At 37.6% G+C, this 18,206-nt stretch overlaps 1 protein-coding gene across 2 annotated transcripts in view; it reads right to left on the reverse strand.

The window, feature by feature from the left end:
- The window catches only part of klhdc4 (kelch domain containing 4), a 42,267-nt gene that overhangs the window by 15,821 nt on the left and 8,240 nt on the right, over window positions 1-18,206 (reverse strand). For both annotated transcript variants that reach the window (XM_069901838.1, XM_069901839.1), the window contains exons 4-7: window positions 18,054-18,152; window positions 16,716-16,852; window positions 7,035-7,127; window positions 4,119-4,278 (exon numbers count right to left, since the gene is read on the reverse strand). In XM_069901838.1, coding sequence (XP_069757939.1) covers window positions 4,119-4,278; window positions 7,035-7,127; window positions 16,716-16,852; window positions 18,054-18,152 — 489 coding nt within the window. The remainder of the gene's footprint in view (window positions 1-4,118; window positions 4,279-7,034; window positions 7,128-16,715; window positions 16,853-18,053; window positions 18,153-18,206) is intronic.

The following is an 18,206-nucleotide window of genomic DNA, read 5'->3' on the forward strand; positions in this document are numbered from 1 at the left end:
CAAAGTAAAAGTTGTTTTGATTGAATAGCTCATTGTAACCTTCAACAAAAATCATCAAAATACTGTAGCTATATTTAGATGTATAGTTCCTTTTAAAAATATTTTTATAAGCTTTCGTTATAAAAATATTAATGATATCCATTAATTTGCAATCACTCTCCCACTTGTTGAAAGATATCCCTTCTCTAATCAAGATTATCTTGATATGGTTCTTTTGGGCACTTTACCTACTGGTGCAAATCCCTTGCTAATCTATTCCAATGCTTTGTTCGATGTACCTGCCAATGGACCATCTAGTTTGAAGTATGGCAAATATCCATCTTGAACTATTCTTCACATTTTGATAGCATTCTCAGAACACAAATGCTGATCATCTTTACTCCTCACCATGCTTTTATGTATGAGAAAAAAAGACCCATTTTAGTAACATTTCTTTTTAAGCCAAAAAAGATAATCACACACAAGCATGAACAATATAAGAAAGCACTGGAGAAACTCAGCAGGTCACACAGCATCTTGAGGAAGCATGCTTACAAAAGTTTTTAGTCTACCTACAAGCTTTCTTTCTGGATTATTCACATCCTCATCAATGCTTTGTTTCGGTGTCAAATTCAGACATTTTCTAAATCCTCAAATCCACTAATTTTTTGGCAAAATTACAGTACAAATGATTATCTAAAATGGTCGAGACCTGGCCTATGTCAGATAAACTTTTTTTCCCCCCAGAGAACTGGTCATTTTTGAAAAACCAGCCCGGTAGCAACAGCAAACCTCTGTAACGGTGTTGAAACAACAACAAGGGAAGGCTTTTTAAGTATTAAAATAATGTTTAAATCTCACCCCCCACCCCCCCAAAAAATGCTGGCCATCGCCAGCAATCACCGACATTTCCCCCACCATAGCCCTGCTCCTGCTGGGAGCCCAAGGTCCCCGCTGCCACCAGCAACCCAACGTCCCCAGTCAGTTTGAAAATTTTGGATAAATGGGGATTTCTGATTGGTTTCAGATATCCACCTTTATCTGAATTTCGGATAAATGGGGATTTCTGAATGGTTTTAGATATCCTCCTTTATCTGAATTTCATATAATTGGAGTTGTACTGTATATGCTTTTCTTTGAATCTCTTATTAGCTTTAACTTTGACTGCAGATGGACCATTTTTCCTTTTGGGTTATTTCACCTTAAAAAGGATTTAGAAACCACACATGCTCATACAGTCGTAACTTTTCATAAAATTTCCTAATCTACCATAATCATCTTCACCAACTGCCTTTGAAGTATTCAGATCTCAGGGGCCCCCACTTAAGTTTTTTTGCATTTTGTTTCAAATTGAACTCCATTCTCAATTTTATTTAAAAAATTCTATCATTTTGTGATAACTGCTCCTTCCAGGCCCCTCAGCCAACTGATCATCAATTAACACTTTCTCATTCCACAATACTGAATCAAAAATAGTCTGTTCTCACATCGATTCCTCAACATACTAACTACAGGAAAGATATCAATAAGAGTGAGAGTGCAGAGAAGATTTACTAGGAGATTTACTAGACCTGCCAGGTCTTCAGGAGTTGAGTTACAGGGAAAGATTAAACAGGTTAGGACTTTATTCCTTGGAATGAAGAATAATTAGAGGAGATTTGATGGTGGTTTATAAAATTAAGAGAGGTATAGGTAGAGTGGATGTGCTTTTTCCACTTAGATTAGGGGAGATAAGTATGAGAGGACATGGCTTTAGGGTGAAAGGGGGAACCTCTTAACTCAGAGAGTGGTGGGAGCTACCTTCTGGTGGTAAATGCAGGCCCCATCTTAAGTTTTAAGAATAAATTGGATAGATACAGAGATGGGAGAAGTCTGGAGGGTTATGGAATGGGAGCAGTCATTGGGACTAGTGTAATAATGGTTGGCACAGACTAGAAAGGCCAAATGGCCTGTTTTCTGTGGTGTAGCATTTTATGGTTCTATTCTGATAGTATCCTGGAGTATTTGATTCCCAAGCACATGACTATTAGACCAGGCCAATTATTGCTATTTTTGCTATCAATTCACCCACCTTGTTACAAATGCTCCAAGTATTTCTCCTAGCTAAAGTGTCAAGAACTAGTGAGCAGAGTTTCTGAAGAAGAGATTGGTAGCCAGGATGGAGACGAGAAGGGTGGTAGAACCTTTGGAATTCTTTAACTGGAGGGTAATGGAGATGTAAGTAATTGAGCTCACTTAAAATGGTGATTAATAAATTTCTAGACATTTGATTTCCTGAATCAAAGTACATGGGGATGGTGCTCGGAGAAAAAGATTGGTCATGATCTTGATGAATGGCAGGTCAAAAGGCTGACACCTTTTTCTTGCATCACATATTTAGAATGGCTGCATGGATTTACTAAACGTAAATTATGTCTAACCTAGTTACAGGTGACAGAGGTGGTCAATGAGGAATAAAAGTAGATAATGTGATCCACATGGAATCCAGAGTACAGTGCTATCTGGTAGTCTTGTCATCAAAATTAGAGACCATCATGGATGGAAAGAAAATTTAGGGAAATAGCAGCACTGCAATTTCCAGTAAACCTCTCCCCTCATATTTTCTCATCCCTCTATCTCCTTTCCTTTCCCCTGTCCATCATTTATACCTTCCTTCATTCAGGTCCCCACTCCCTTTGCTTCCTTCCTCCCATCAGAGGGCAGCTTTCTCAGCCCTTTGCTCCCCCCCCCCATCATTTTTCTTTTCTTCCCTCCCCACTGACATTCACCTATCAAGGGTAAGCCTGCACTCCCCTCCTCCTTCTTATTCAGGTGTTTGCCTGATCTTTGCCATCCATGATGAAGAGATCAGGTCCAAAATGTCAACTGCATATTTATATCCATGGTTGCTGCATGACCTGCTGAGTTCCTTCTGCACCTTGTGTACTTTTCTAGGTCTTCTTGTTTAACCTCCATGATAGCCTTCTGAATATGCTGCTGCCATTCAAGTCAAATCACCTTTATTTATCATTCATACCATGCTCGCATGGTAAAGATGACATGGTGTTTCTCCAGGACCAAGGAGCATATTTACATAAATGCAAGAATATAAGTTAGAATAGAAGTTAAACACAAATAAAATTTAAAAATATTAAGACATATATATTAAAAGTCCATGGTGCACATTCCACATATGTTCTGGGAATTTAGGAGCCTGAAGGCTTGGGGGGAATAAAAAGTTGCCCAATCTGGACGTTAGGGCCCAAGTGTTATGGGTACCTCCTACCAGATGGCAGAAGGGAGAAAAGTTTACATGAGGGGTGTGTGGAATCCTTCACAATGTTTATTGTTGTCTGCATTCTGTACTTTAATCATTTTTCTGAAAAGGTTAACAATTATCCTGTTATTTGGATTCTACTGGAATGAATGAATTAAAGGACGAGCTTGCACTGATTTTCAGTGCCATATTTAATTATAATGATTAGGTCAAATTCTTGTCCCCACCCTATCAAAGAGTTCTCCTTTGTCCTACCTGTCCTCATCCTGTTATTAAAAAAAAGCATAATTAAAAAAAAAGTCAATAAATTTTTTTAAATGTTGATTGTCTCGATTCTAACAGAGTCTTCAACTTAAAAGACAGAATAATGAGGGCAACTGCTTGAATGCTACTACCTTTTTTTAATTAGTGATTTCATGGGATTCCCCCTCTGTACTACATTGGTGTTAATGCTTTCACCAAATTGCAGCGAAGTTATGCAATCAATGCCATAATTTGTTATGCAAACAATACCAGCATTTAAGTATCAAACTGTCATATAATAAATTTCTAACAAAGATACCCATTAACCCACAGCATTCGCTAACCCGAATCCCAATACCATTTCCACCTCCCCGTTCTACATTTTCCTGACCAAATTATCAGCTTTTCCAAAAACTCTTCTGTACCAATTCCAAATATTGTTTAAAATATCAGTAACAAAGACAAAAAAAATAAATTATGATGCCCCAAATCCCAAGAATAGATAAAAAAGCATTTACATCCATAGAAAGCAAAACAAATCCTCACTGTAAATAAATTCTTCATCAATTGTTTTTGAAATCCTTTGAACTTTTCTTTGTCAACTGAACAAATGGAAGAGAATCAGAAGTGAATAAATTACCTGCTTTGAATAGCCTCCATAAATTACTACATTGCCATCAAGTGTGGAAGCCATTTGGCAACCTGATCGAGGGCATGGACCAGTCCCAGATGGAAACAACTTTGTCCATGTAAATGTGTCCAGATTAAAGGAGTAAACATCATTATAATAAACAAAATCCCTGAAACAAAAAAGGTTTATTTGGCTCATTTTGTCTAAATAGTAACCAGTTAACTATTTTAGTGTAAAGTATTACACCACGTTTACATTTATTATGAAAATGAAATGCAAATTCTATCTTAGGATTTAAAAAAAGCATTGTTAATATCATTTGTCTAACCACAAGAACAAAATAACTAATGATATTATAAATGGAAAAAACATTTAGAATTTACTTGCATATTCAGAACTGAAACATAGCGAGTTCAATGAACTAACAGTATCACAATCGTGGGAACTTGTGCTCCAGTGAAATTCCAATGACTACAAAATACATTCATTTTAAATCAAATGAAAGTAGAACTCCACTGTATTTTTGTGAAACAATATTTCATTAGTGATTTCATACTTAATTTAATTGAATATTATAGAGCAATATGATTTATCTGCTCAAGATGTAGCACAAATCAAATATCTCTCAATTATCAAAATCTATTTGGACAGGGAAACTTTTCATCATTTTCATTTTTGTTGGACTGTTCCAAATTTGGAATTCTCGATTTGGGTTAAAAATAATACAAGTATTTCCCTTTCATTTAACTTCCTCTTAAAGTCAAAAAATGGGATGAAAGGGGAGAGAGTTACGAGGAATATATATTCTATTTTTTTTTTAAACTGGTAATGCTTTAATTTGAGGTTACTTTAAGACTTGTAGACCACAAAAACATGATAATGCCTTCAGGTATTTGATTTAGAACTAAGTGATCTAGAATTCTAAGTGACAAAGCAAGGCTTCAATAAAAAACATTTATAAGAACATTAAAACAAACATAAATATACAATGCACTAAAATCCAAAAAGCATTTCAAATGAAAGGCCCAGCCATATTTTGATGAAAAATAGACATTTTCCCCACAACTGATCACATGCATGACCATTCTGAAATATAATAGTGGTCCAATACTGTCGAAAAAATGCTTAGGAAATATTTTTTTTATTGCATCAGGCAGAAAATAAAAATGTCATATGATCAGGTCGTAAGCAATAAAGGAAGTGCCAGACAAGTTTTTTTGATAAGGAGACATACTCAATTAAAAACAGTTGACTGTCTCCCTCACAATGCAATTGGTTCCTTCTTAGGAAATATATCAACACCCTAAATAAATCATTGGGAGATTGCTAGATCATATGTCCATCCATGAACGCTTCCTCTGTTTTTTTTAAAAAACCCAGAATATACAGACAATGGACTGCACAAGTGTGATCAGCTGGAAGCCTTTTTACTTTCCAGTGTTTTTATTATATAATTCGAGTCAGGAATCACATCTTATTTCCTCCACTGAAGACTAAGCGAATACTTGAACAGTCATTTTTTTTGTTCCATGCCACATGTAAAGGGAATGTTTTACAAGAAACTAAAACATTTTGGGACAGTCTGCCAAATTGTACGTGCAATAAGAATCCACCCTTGGATGCAAGTGCAGACTGTATCTTGGAAGTTCTAAGAATGAAAATGCACAACAATATCATCAAATATTTGGGAAAAGGAAGGCATGCCAGGGGTCCTCAGTGATGTGGCATCGATGATACTCTTAAGAATAGAGACAAAAAAAAGAGGGTATCCCTCCTCTCTGCCAAATGGAAAGTAATTGTAGATATTTTTCACAACCACCTTCTCCCACAACTGCTCCCCTAGTCATGTGATGAATTCTGATGACCTAAAGGAACAATAGATGAGAGCACTGGGAAAACTATTTTTGGTTTTTTTAAAAACGTATCTTTTGAAGAGTCAGTTAAGACACAGTTTGAGAATCCTGCTCAATTCGGACTCATAGGTATGCTATACCTCGTCAATCAGAACTGGAAGTGTTACATCAGCAATACCTTGTACAACTATCACGGGTCTCAAATTTTGTACCCAATGCCCACGCATTTAAGAGCAACACTATTACAGGGCCAGTGACCCAGGATAGAATCCAGTGCTGTCTGTAAGAAGTTTATTCATTCTCCCAGTGTCTTCATGGGTTTCCTTCAAGTGCTCCTCTTTCCTCTCAAGCTATAGGTTAATTGGGGTATTTGGGTAGCGTGGAGTCGTGGACCAGAAGGCCCTATTACTGTGCTGCATGTCTAAATTTAAAAAATTTAATTCACCATCGTGCCAACTGAGTCGCCACTGATTCTAACCATTAGGTTCAATACCAATGATAAATGGGACCAAGCAAGGCTGATCGAGTGTCATTGTCTGACATTTTTTTTTTAAACAATCATTCTCATTGTAATATTGTGTTTTACCTACAACAAGCTTCCTGACAAAGCAGTGCTAATCTTTAAGTGGGAAAACATTCAACATATGGTGCCTCAATTCCAAAATTAGGTCACTTAACTTCAGTCACTGAGCTACAGTCGGCAGCCAACATTCTAAAGCCAAGTACTGCCACCATCAGGCCACTCACTAAAGCATACAAGAGAATAGACTGTTTTCTCAGACTCAAGGAAGTACCATGGCAGCTCCAAATACAGAAGGAACATCTGGAATGAGATTCAGAATCTTAAATCTATCAAGAGCACCCGGAAGCATGGCAAAATGGCAGATGCAGCATACCACTTTCCATTCTGGTTTTCACTTCACATATAGACTGAATTATGCCTGCGATATAGAATTAAAATTATGAAACCAGTCCCAAAACAATCTTTGAGAATTCAGAAACAATCCAGAAATATTAATGATTTTTTTTAAAATTTAAAATGAAAGTACTGATTACTGAAGGCATTACTTACCTCGAACTTTCATGGAATCCACCAAAGACTAAAATTTGTCTCTTACAAACAGCCATCCGATGTCCACTTCTACCTGATGGTCCTCCCTTCACCCTTTTTAATAATGTTAAATCACAGTTAAACAATCACAAAACACAGCAAAATCAACAGATACTGAACAGATCCAATAGTCAAACAGTTGTACAGCACAGAAACATCCATTCAGCCACATACCTGTCGACCATCATGACTATGTATAGATCAATCTCATTTGCCTGAACTCAACATCAGTCTATACCGTGCTCATTGAAGTATCTGCCCAGAGCCTCTTGGATATTGTTACTGTTTTTACTCCACCACCATCTTTGTCAGATATCAAACATTCATGAAAAATTTACTTCTCAGATCCCCTTCATAGCCTCTCCCTTTTACCTTAGCCTCTAATTTTAGATACTGCCCCTATGGGAAAAAGATTAGCCATTAACACTCGAAGCCTTTTATAAACTTTATTTCTATCAAGTCACCTTTCAGCCTCCTGCTCTTTGGGAAAACTGACCTAGCTTCTCCATTCACTCCATATCAAGCCCTCCAAGCCTGACAACAGCTTTGTGCATTTTTCTACTTAATCACATCGATCCTGTTGTATGGAGACCAGAACTACACACAGCGCTCCATAGCTCCACACATAGATAACCACCTTGATTTTTAAAAGTTGTAGACACAGTTTTACAACCAGGAAACAAGCCCTTTGGTCCAACTTGTCCATGATGTCTAACCAAGTTAGTCCCATTTGCCTTCATTTGGCCCACATACTTTTGAACCAAGGAGTCTACTCTCTCCATCTTGTGAACCAGTAATTTCTCCTCTTAGCCCTTCCAAGTTCCTCAAGTGTACTCCTCCATCCTTTATTCTCTTCAAGGAACTTGATCCCAGCTGCCTGCACCTGACAAAATGCCTCCTCCATTTCTCTGACTAGCCCTTCAAAAAATCTCATCAACCAATCCACAAATGGGCTAGAGATTCAGTTTCACAATACATCTTAAGAGAGACAACCTGGTTTTAAAAATTTAGATAGAAGTTACATGAACACAAAATATAAAACCTTGACAACATTTGTTGAATAGCAATAATCCTTTGCACAAGGTGATATTGACATTCCCTTGCTGTAGTAAATTTTATGTGCATAACGCAATAAAACTGGAGTATCCTACTTGTGTTTCTACCAGCACTATTGCAAATGAAAACATAGTAACAATACCAAAATGAAGTGTTAAATTATTCATATCAAGAGCCAAATAGCATGTTTACTATTTAAGGTTGTGAAAAAAAATCCTCTCTAACGTGCGACTTGAAAAATGTTCCTGCAAGATATTCACAAAGTTCAACAGGTATGTTTTACTCTCAGTTTCCTACAAAACCATTCATACATATTCAGTAAACATTTAGCTACAAATACTATCTATGACATTGCAATTAAAGTAGCTTATTGGGAGAAAAATGAGTGAAAGGAAATAGAGTTGAAAAGTATGATGCCCCCAAGGGGGATGATTTCTGGCACTTAACATTTATAACAGGATGGTGTTACTTACAAAGATGCTTACAAACTTCCAATTAATAACAAATGGGTTGAATCCTCACTCTCATTCACATATTTTCAGAAAGTATGAGATTGTTATTTACATGAACATTTAATAAATTGTGGAAGGTTGTCTGTGCAGTTTTTAATTACAGATTGACAACTTTAAAATATCAGTTTCTTCTCAATCTCCACCTCTTCTTTTGCACACATTTGCCTACAAATTCAGTCAATTTGACTTTTCTAAATAAAAATATCAAACATTGCACAAATCAAATTAAGACAATAAATATTGGTCTTGATCATGCAGAATAGATAAATTCAAAAAACATCCATTTCATCAAATAAATATAAATAAAACACCAAGTTTCTCATGGTATTTTCATCACCTACTGCATAATTGGCAATTATGCAAATTTCACACAGTCAACCAATTCAGCGTGAGTTTTTTTTAATGCAATGTCAGATCAATGAATCAAAAATTGTCAAAGTTAGTATTTCTAAACAATTGTGCCTTTCTTCTTCCAATTGGGAAGATGAAATTGTTTGACAGTTTGATCCAACTTATCTATCAAGATCTAGAAATATGTTTTAATAATAAGATCACAAAATTCTCAAAACCTCTGCAACACTATGAACCACTTGCCTCATAGTAGAAGGAGGAAAAAACAAGGCCAGTGAAGGACAAAGTAAAAATATAATCCAGATACTTAAAGAATAAAAATATAATGTGCAGAGATTTACCAGGATGTTGCCTGGATTGGAGGCAAGGTTAGCAGAACTGGGACATTTCCCTTTGGCGCATAGAAGGATGAGAGGAGACTTGATAGAGGTCTACAAGATTATGAGAGGCATAGATACAGTGGACAGCCAGCACCTGTTTCCCAGGGCAGGATCAGCAAACGCCAGAGGACATACATACAAAGTTAAGGGAGGGAATTTTAGGGGAGACATCAGGGATAAGTTTTTTTTATAACAGAGAGTTGTAGGTGCCTGGAATGCCTTGTCGGGGATGGTGGTGGAGACTGCAATATTGGCAGCATTTAAGAGATTCTTAGATAGACATATGGATGAAAGAAAAAGAGGGTATGGGGTAGGGAAGGGTTAGTACGGTTTTTTAAAAAAAATAGATTGGTCGGCACAACATTGAGGGCTGAAGGGCCTGTACTGTCCTGACTGTTCTATGTTTCATAACAATATACTGCTGTATTGTGAATACTAAACTATATAGATTAAGTACCTGTAATATAAAAGCAAAATCCTAAAGTGAAAATCTGGAAAATCCAAAAAATGTCAGAAATACTCAGCGAGTTATACAGCAATGGTGGAATGACCATCAGGATTCAGGCCTGTGACATTATATTGGTACTGGTAACCATTAGACATTAAACTGGAAATAGTTCTCTGGTGTTGAAAAGCTTGATTATGATTAATGTGAAATATGCCCAATGATCAATTCAGGGATGGGTCTGCTAATGTAAAACTTAGTGGCTAAATGGCCCATTCCAAACTTTATTTTACCTAATATAGAGTATGCTAATATATGGCAAGCTCAGGAAAGGGGTGGAAGTGAGGCATGCATGATCATGTCAGAGGTTTTATGGATGTTGTGGAAAGAAGGAAATGTGTAACTGTGAAAATTTATTTATCTATCTTTTTTTAATTTATCACCTCCTTCCATACTAGGGTACTTTAATGTACACCATTGAAGTTGGTGCATGCTATATACCTATTTGGCTGCAGCAAGAAAGAATTTTGGTGCATGGGCACATTTTACTTGTGTACATAACAGACCCATTCATCATCATAAAACAGATTATTATTGGAGGTATGGAATAGGAAAGTTGGCAAGAGCAGAGAGCCCGAAATTGAAATAGCAAGTTACAAATAATCAAAGAGGGATTTCAAGTGCTGGGATGGGAATTGTTACAGCCTCTGCTGTGATACAGTGAAAACCTGGTGCTTTCAAGTGTACCCACAGGAATTACTCACCTGCAAACCTTTTTCTTTGATGCTAGAGAAAAATCAGAACCAGAATGTTCTATAAGTGTCTCATTAAATTCTGAGTGGCTCAATCCAACTGAAAATGGTCATAAATGCATTTCACTTTGAAAAGAATCAATTTTCCAATGTATAGGGCTGAAAAAGTGCTACGCATCTGAATTTATATACCATAATTTTAAATAGCAGAGAATTGGAAAAAGGCAAGCAATACAAAAGGAAGATCTTTATTTTATTAGATCAAAGGAGATGACACAAAGTTAAAAGATGGTAGAAGTGGTAGAAACAAAAGATTGGTCGAAGTGCAAAAAATAGAAGCAAATATCTGAAATTGGAAGATTCAAGTATGAAAGTTTAAAATATATTCTAAATTCTGGAATTATGAATTAAGACAGAGGATGATATTTGAAATCAATGAACTCATTGCTGAATCTAGACATCTATTCAAAAAGTCCTTTGAGCTCAAGGCAAACCATTAAAGGTAAAATGAGAAACATTAATGGCTAAGAAATTAAATCCCCTATGTAGTCATATGTAAAAGGCATACAAAAAAGACCAGGATTTAATTTCTATGCCTAATTGTACAGCCAGGTCATCAGCTAAAACTACTCAAGACATTAAAGTAGGGTATTCTAAAAAGCTGGAGGAATAAAAATAGAAAATGCTAAAATACTCATCAGATCAACCATTATGTGGAAAAAGAAAGAGTTGACATTTTTGGTTGATGGCCTTTCATAAGAACAAGAAATCAGAAAACAAACATATTTTGAGTTGCAGAGAAAGGAGAACAAATAGAATGCTCATGAGAGGAAGGAAACGAAGAGAAAATTAATAACAGTTTGGTGTTGGCAGAGAGACACCCAGGCGGCTTGAAAATGGCAACAATTCTGTTTGGACTAAGAATGGAGGAAAGAGAAGTAATAAACAACTTGCCATTAATTATGAGAAATTTTAATCATTTTGTTTTCTAAAGTATAAGAGAATGTTGCAAAAGCTCATCAGGTTAACCAGCATTTGTGGAGAGAGAAAAACCAAGTTAAAAGCCTTACATTGAGGCTGGAAGCTGCTGGAATTCTGAGGCAGAGAATGCCAGAAACATTTAGTAAGCTGTGCAGCATTAACAATAAGAAATAGAACCAACTCCCCAGGACAAATAAATCCTACTCATCATTTAATACCACAGACTGAAAATGCCATTGTTATTTCTCCCTTCCTAGAGAAGGTTCTTCATCCATTCAGCACCTCCTGCAATCTCAGTTTTTGTGTCAGAATTGCTCAGTTTAGACACAAACCTGTAGTATGTCCAGCAAAAGGCAGAATGCTGTTTCTTGAGGTTACATCAAACTTCACTAGAAGAGTGCAAAGGATCAAACGCATAGGCCCATGTGAAAATGGAATGGAAAATTAAAGTGGCAGGGTCATCCTTGCCAAGGAAATGGATGTATTTTGAAAAGCTCCCAATCCAGTCTGTGTTTGACTTCTTTAATGCAAAGACAACCACACATTAACACCGGGAGTCCAAAATGGAGGAAGTGTAAATTAATCACTTCATCTGGAAGAAATTTTTGAATTCTTGGATGATGGCAAGGTGAATTCACAAAAGATCATCACCTCTGATGGGAATTCCAAAACAATGAGGTATCAGATTAAAATAAGAGCTGGTCCATTTTGGGAACTAAATCAGGAAATGTTCCCCCCCCTCCCACCCCCACCCTCAACGTACTGAATTGTGGAATTTTGAAAAAATATTCCAACATAAAAGTCACTATTGAGTCAACTGAAATTATCAAGACAGAAACTGATAGATTTAGTATCTTTCAGTATAATAGTTCAGTAATAAAGTCAGTGAATGAATATCACATAGCAAAACTACAGGAAAAAAATAACTAATTTCTTCTCCAAGCCCAGTAAAAAGGTACATATGACCATCATAGAAAGAGAATTAGGGTGGAGGTAGTGGGAGGAAGGGTAAGGTAGAATAGCATAAAAATGTAGCAAGAATACCAAGAGCATGGAGGGGATGGGTTGGGGTAAGGGTGAAGAGAGAAACAAGAAAATGGAGAAGGCAAATAAAGAGAATGAAATGGGAAATAGGAATGGAAAAAGGACCTGAGAGGCTGGCTTGGGAAAGAGAAAGAACAATTTCACACCCAAATCTTAAATAAATTTTCTAAAATATTCTGTATGTTTTCCATAATAAACACCAAAGAAGATTAATTACAATTAACTCTTTCAAAAGACTGCATTTCATGACAATTTACAATTTTTGAGTCTAAATTTTTTAGCAATGCTTGTGTGTCAACATTTAAGCTGTTAAATTGCTAAGCAAGTCTTTACGATGGGATTGTGTTTAAAGGCCACAAAAAATTATCCCTCTTAATGATGCTGATTTTAAGACTTCCCTTCACTATTGGCAGCTCAACTGTTGGGTCATCAAAAGTATCAAGTTCCTTGGAGTGCACTTGGCAGAGAATCTCACCTGGACCCTTAACACCAGTTCTATAGCCAAGAAAGCCCAGCAGCACCTCTACTTCCTGCAAAAGCTGAGGAAAGTTCATCTCCCACCTTCCTTCCTCACTACATTCTACAGAGGATGCATCCTGGGCAACTGCATCACTGCCTGGTTTGGAAGCTGTAACACCTCGGTCCGCAAGACTCTGTAGAGCAGGGGTGTCAAACTCAAATTCATGGAGGGCCAAAATTAAAAACTTGGACTAAGTCGAGGGCCGAACTAAATATTTATTGAAAATTTTCAACATCTGCATGTTTTCTCTTCTTTCAACATATGTAATGTTAAACTTTTTCTTATTAAAATAAATGTTTAATAATAGTTTTGGATAAACTCTTTCCAGAAGCATTAACAAATGAGAAATAAAATATTCAATAAATAATATTTCTCTATAGAGGATTTGTCAAATGTTGCTAGTGTGCTGTCGAATAGTAAAATCTGAGGGCTATTGAGAATGTGGGAGAATAACATGATTCCTGAAACAATCAAATGGGTGACCGATTGTGGGCATGAACTCTAGCAGGGTTATTTGCCATGCCCTTTTTCCATTGGTACAGATATCCTTTGATTTACACACTTTTCAAGTTTTATGCCTAATGAGCTTGTATCCAGGTGCAGGACCATTTTTAACCAGGAATATATTTATCACTGTGACATGAAACTATTGGAAGATCGTTTTATCCTGAGATTAAAGTTCATAATCCTTACTCAGGCCTGTGTGCGGGAGGGTGGGGTTTGCGGGCGATCGGGTTGGACAACGACAGTGCGGGGGCATCGGCTCTCGCTGCAGGGCGGCATCTCGGCGGATCAGCGGCCCCGTCACCGTGAGTCGCGGGTCGGCCTGCGGCAGGGAGGGGGAGTGGGCAATGGTCCTGGCGAGGTCAGGCCCGAGGTCTCCGGTTCCGGACACTGGGAAGCGGCCTTGGCTTCCCCTGACACTGGCCAGGCCCCAAAACCAGAGTCCACGGTGAGACCCTGCAACGTAATCAGAGGAGGTGGGGGCGATTAGCGGGCTGACGCCAATGCATTCTGGGATTTATAGTATTAGCTGTGCATGCGCTATACGGGTGCGGAGGCCAGCGGGCCACCTCTAATACATTTTTGAAATGATCTTGTGGGCCAAATATAATTATATCGCGGGCCAAATTTGGCCCGTGGGCCAGAGTTTGACATGTGTGCTGTAGAGGATCATGAAGTTAGCGGAAAAGATCATTGGGGGCTCTCTTCCTTTCATGAAGGACATTTACAAAACTTGATGCAGACAAAAGGCAATAAACATTGTGAAGGACTCCACACACTCCTCATGCCATCTGGTAGGAGGTACTGTAGCACTCAGGCCCTAACGAACAGATGGGCAATAGCTTTTTTTTCCCCAAGCCATCAGGCTCCTGAATTCCCAGAATATATGTGGATAGTGTACCATGTGACTTTTATTGTACATGTCTTAATATTTTAATATTTCAATGTGTTTAACTTCTATTCTAACTTATATTTATGTAAATTTGATCTGTAGTCCTGGAGAAACACTATCTCTTCTTTACCGTGCGAGTATAAATAAAGGTGACTTGACTAACCTATTGTCCAAATTAATGTGTCTCTGTTGACACTATTTTATGCCTGTCACTCAACTACAGTATAGCCATCAAATGAACAGTTAAAATATCACATTTATTCCAACCACATCTAATCGTTAATACTTCTTTCTGTTCCTATTTCTTTACTTCTCATGGAGCCTGTTACTGTATTAAACATCTAAATTAAAAAATTTATTATAAAAAATTTGCACATTTTCATTCTGTTTGAACCCTACCTCAAAAATATCTGAAATTTCAGGATCTGTGGTCCCCACTCACCCTTCAGACAATATTTTTTCCTCCAAGATCCACCGGAAAATGTGAGATGGAGGAAATTTGAGAGATATGCAAAGCATTTTTTTTTTTAAAAACAGAAAGGGAACTGTGCCTGGAACATGCTGCCAGGAATAGGCAGATATAACAGCAGTATTTAAGAACCTTCCTTTACAAATGTAAAGGAAATGGATGCAAGCAGCAGAAACTTAGTTTGATTTGGACATCATGTTTGGCTCAGACATGTAGGTTAAAGGGCATGTTCCAGTGAGGTACTGTTCTATATGGTTGCAGAATATACAACACAGAGACAGGTATTTTAATCCTCTGGACTGATCATGATACATACGAGATTCTTCCCATTCTGTTTCTACAGCCTTCTAACTCTCCCAGGTTAAGACTCCCACAAAATATCAACACCATTGATTTCAAACCTTCCATTTCATCTTTGACATTATTGCACCAGAATGAGAATTTTTTGTTATGAACAAGACACAAAATTCATTGCTTTGCAGCAGCATGAAAGTGCAAACATTTCTATCAATAATCTTATGAAATAATTAAAAATAGTGCACGAAAAGTCAAAGTAAGGCAGTGCCTTTAGTTCATTGATCATTCAGGAATTTAATGGCAGTGAGGAAGAGGCTGTCCTTGTGTCACTGAGTGCTCATCCTTATCCCATTGGTAGAGGGTGCACATATGAAAACAGTGGAACATTCCCCCTGCAAAAGCTCCTCTTGGGATGCTCATCAACTGGTCCAAAAGAAATACCATGTAAACTTTTCTTTCAATCCTTTAATTTTGTAAAGTATGACTAAAGTGGAAGAATCACACTAGATGAGTGCCTTTCTTTCCATCTTCAGAGTTATTCCATGATCCTGGATTCCAACCCTGGCCCCAATTGGTCTGGAGATTGTGGACTGTACATATCAATTCCAAAGAACGACCACAAAAATTAAATTGAAAGCATGATTAACCTCATTCCTCCCATGCCAAAAATCATCAGATTAAAAATTGTGACCAAAGTTTCAAATTCAGAATAAGACTCATCTTTCTGATAATTTGTTAAGGGATATCAGCAAAGTGTATAAAACTGGCATATTTTAAGGAGTTGAACTTATTATATTACTCAGAGAATGCTAACAATTGAATATGCCATTATTTGTTAGATAATTCATATATTAAGAAATAGGTGCTCCTCCAGGTTGCTTGGGAAAACTTCAATGTTTATTCACCTTCATTATTTACTTTCTGTACACAAACACCCAATTTAAAGAAACTCAGATGCGAAAGTGACACAACTGGTACCACTGCTGCCTCACTGCTCCAGAAACCTTGCTTCAATCCTGACCTCTGGTGTAGTTTATTTTTAAGTTTACACATTTTCCTTTTTATGGTGTGGACTTCCTCTAGGTGTTTCAGTTTTCTCCCTCATCCCAAAGACATGCGAGTCGACAGGTTAACTAACCACTGTAAATTGCCCCCCATTGTGTATGTGAGTAGAATCTTAAGAAAGTTCAATGGAATATTGGAAAATAAAATGCGAGGGGTAAAGAGATGGTGGGATGGACCTAGTGTCCGAAGGGTAATTTACCATGCTCTGTGACTAATGTTGAAACAGTAGGACTTGGCAAGATTCTCATATATTGGGTAAACTTATTTCACGTCATCAACAACTATCATACAGATTTAACACTTTTATGACAGATAATTTAAAACAGCAGAAAAGTGGTATATATTAAATATTGGTAACCAAAAACAAATATTACTTGATTTGTTCCCACGTCTTGCTATCAAGATGCAACACCCAAAGATCCTTATAATGATAAAACTGTTCACCATTTGGAGATGCAAATTCCCCTCCAAACACCCAGAGTTGTCCACCTGCTTGAGGAACAACCACAGCCTATTTAGAAAACAAAACACATTGCACTTAGCTGTAAGAAATGCATGACCTCTACACTAAACATTTTTGAAAAAGGCATTTACAGTGAATGATGAAAAGCATATTAGTTTTTCTTCTTCTTTCATACTATCTGAAATAATGTATCACAGGCTTTATTCCAAACTTCTACCTTTCTAAATTACCAATTTCATGTGATGTAGATACAAAATTGAGGATTTCTTCCCTGGCACAAGTATAATTTCAAGATGATTATCTTGTTTACTGAAAAACATCAATCCTATAATGCAGAATGTCATTAAAATTATTTCTAAAAACCATCAGGTCTTGAATGAGGGACAAGAGCTATTTTGGTTTGGCTGCAGATATGGAATAATTAAGCAGTTAAAATATCACACATGAATAGCTACTTATATATCATATATACTTGTGTAATAGTAGAGTTTGTTGGACAAATTTTTCAGGTCACATTTGGTGGGGGTGGGGGGGTTGGCTTTTACACAGGTCATTTGAGGCGTCAGAAGCTCGGATGGGCGGGCAGCTGGAGCTTAGGAGAGGAACTGTGGCCAGGGCATCGGGAGCTCAGACGGGTGGGTGGACGGCTGGTGCGTGGGCTGCCAGGGTAAGGATCCATAGTCAGAGTGTCAGGAGCTCTGGTGGTCAGCTGGAGTGAGGAACTGTAGTCAGGGCTTCCGGAGCTTGGACAGACCGGCAGTCAGAGCATCAGGAGCTTGAATGACCAGAACTGAATGGTAAGCCCGTGTTCAGGGCATCGGAAGCTCTGGTGTTTGGGCGGCTGGGGCAAAGGTCTGCAGTTGGGTCTTGAGGAGTTCCAGTTCAAGGATTCGCAGTTGGGATGTTGGGAACTCCACTGGGCAGCTGGGGTGAGGATTCGCAGGCCAAGAGTCAGGACCTTGGAAGGGCAGGTAGCTGAGGCAAGGGTTTGCAGTTGGGAGCTTGACTGGGAGGGCAGTAGCAGCCAAAAATAGCAGGGTTGACTTTTACATGGGTCAAACGGAAAACACTAAATTTTTGGGACCAAACAATAAAAGGGAGGTGGGGGGGGGGGTAGACAACTATTACACAGGATCAACTATTTCATGAGTATATATGGTACCATAACTACAAGGAAATACAAATTTCTAAAGATGAATTGAAATAAAAAGTTTCCCTCTCAATTGCCAGATTTCTATACCAGTTTTACCTGATGGGCAGAGCGGGGAGATGGTGGATTTGGGATTTCAAGTTTTGTCCATGCATTCTTCTTGATGTTGTACAAATATAGCTCATTGTAGAGAAAAGTCTGCAATGGTGGAAGAGATCAACAGCAATAATATTAAAACATTTTCCCATCCCA

This window comes from Narcine bancroftii, chromosome 10 (genome assembly GCF_036971445.1).
Source record: "Narcine bancroftii isolate sNarBan1 chromosome 10, sNarBan1.hap1, whole genome shotgun sequence".
NCBI classification, from domain to species: Eukaryota; Metazoa; Chordata; class Chondrichthyes; order Torpediniformes; family Narcinidae; genus Narcine; species Narcine bancroftii.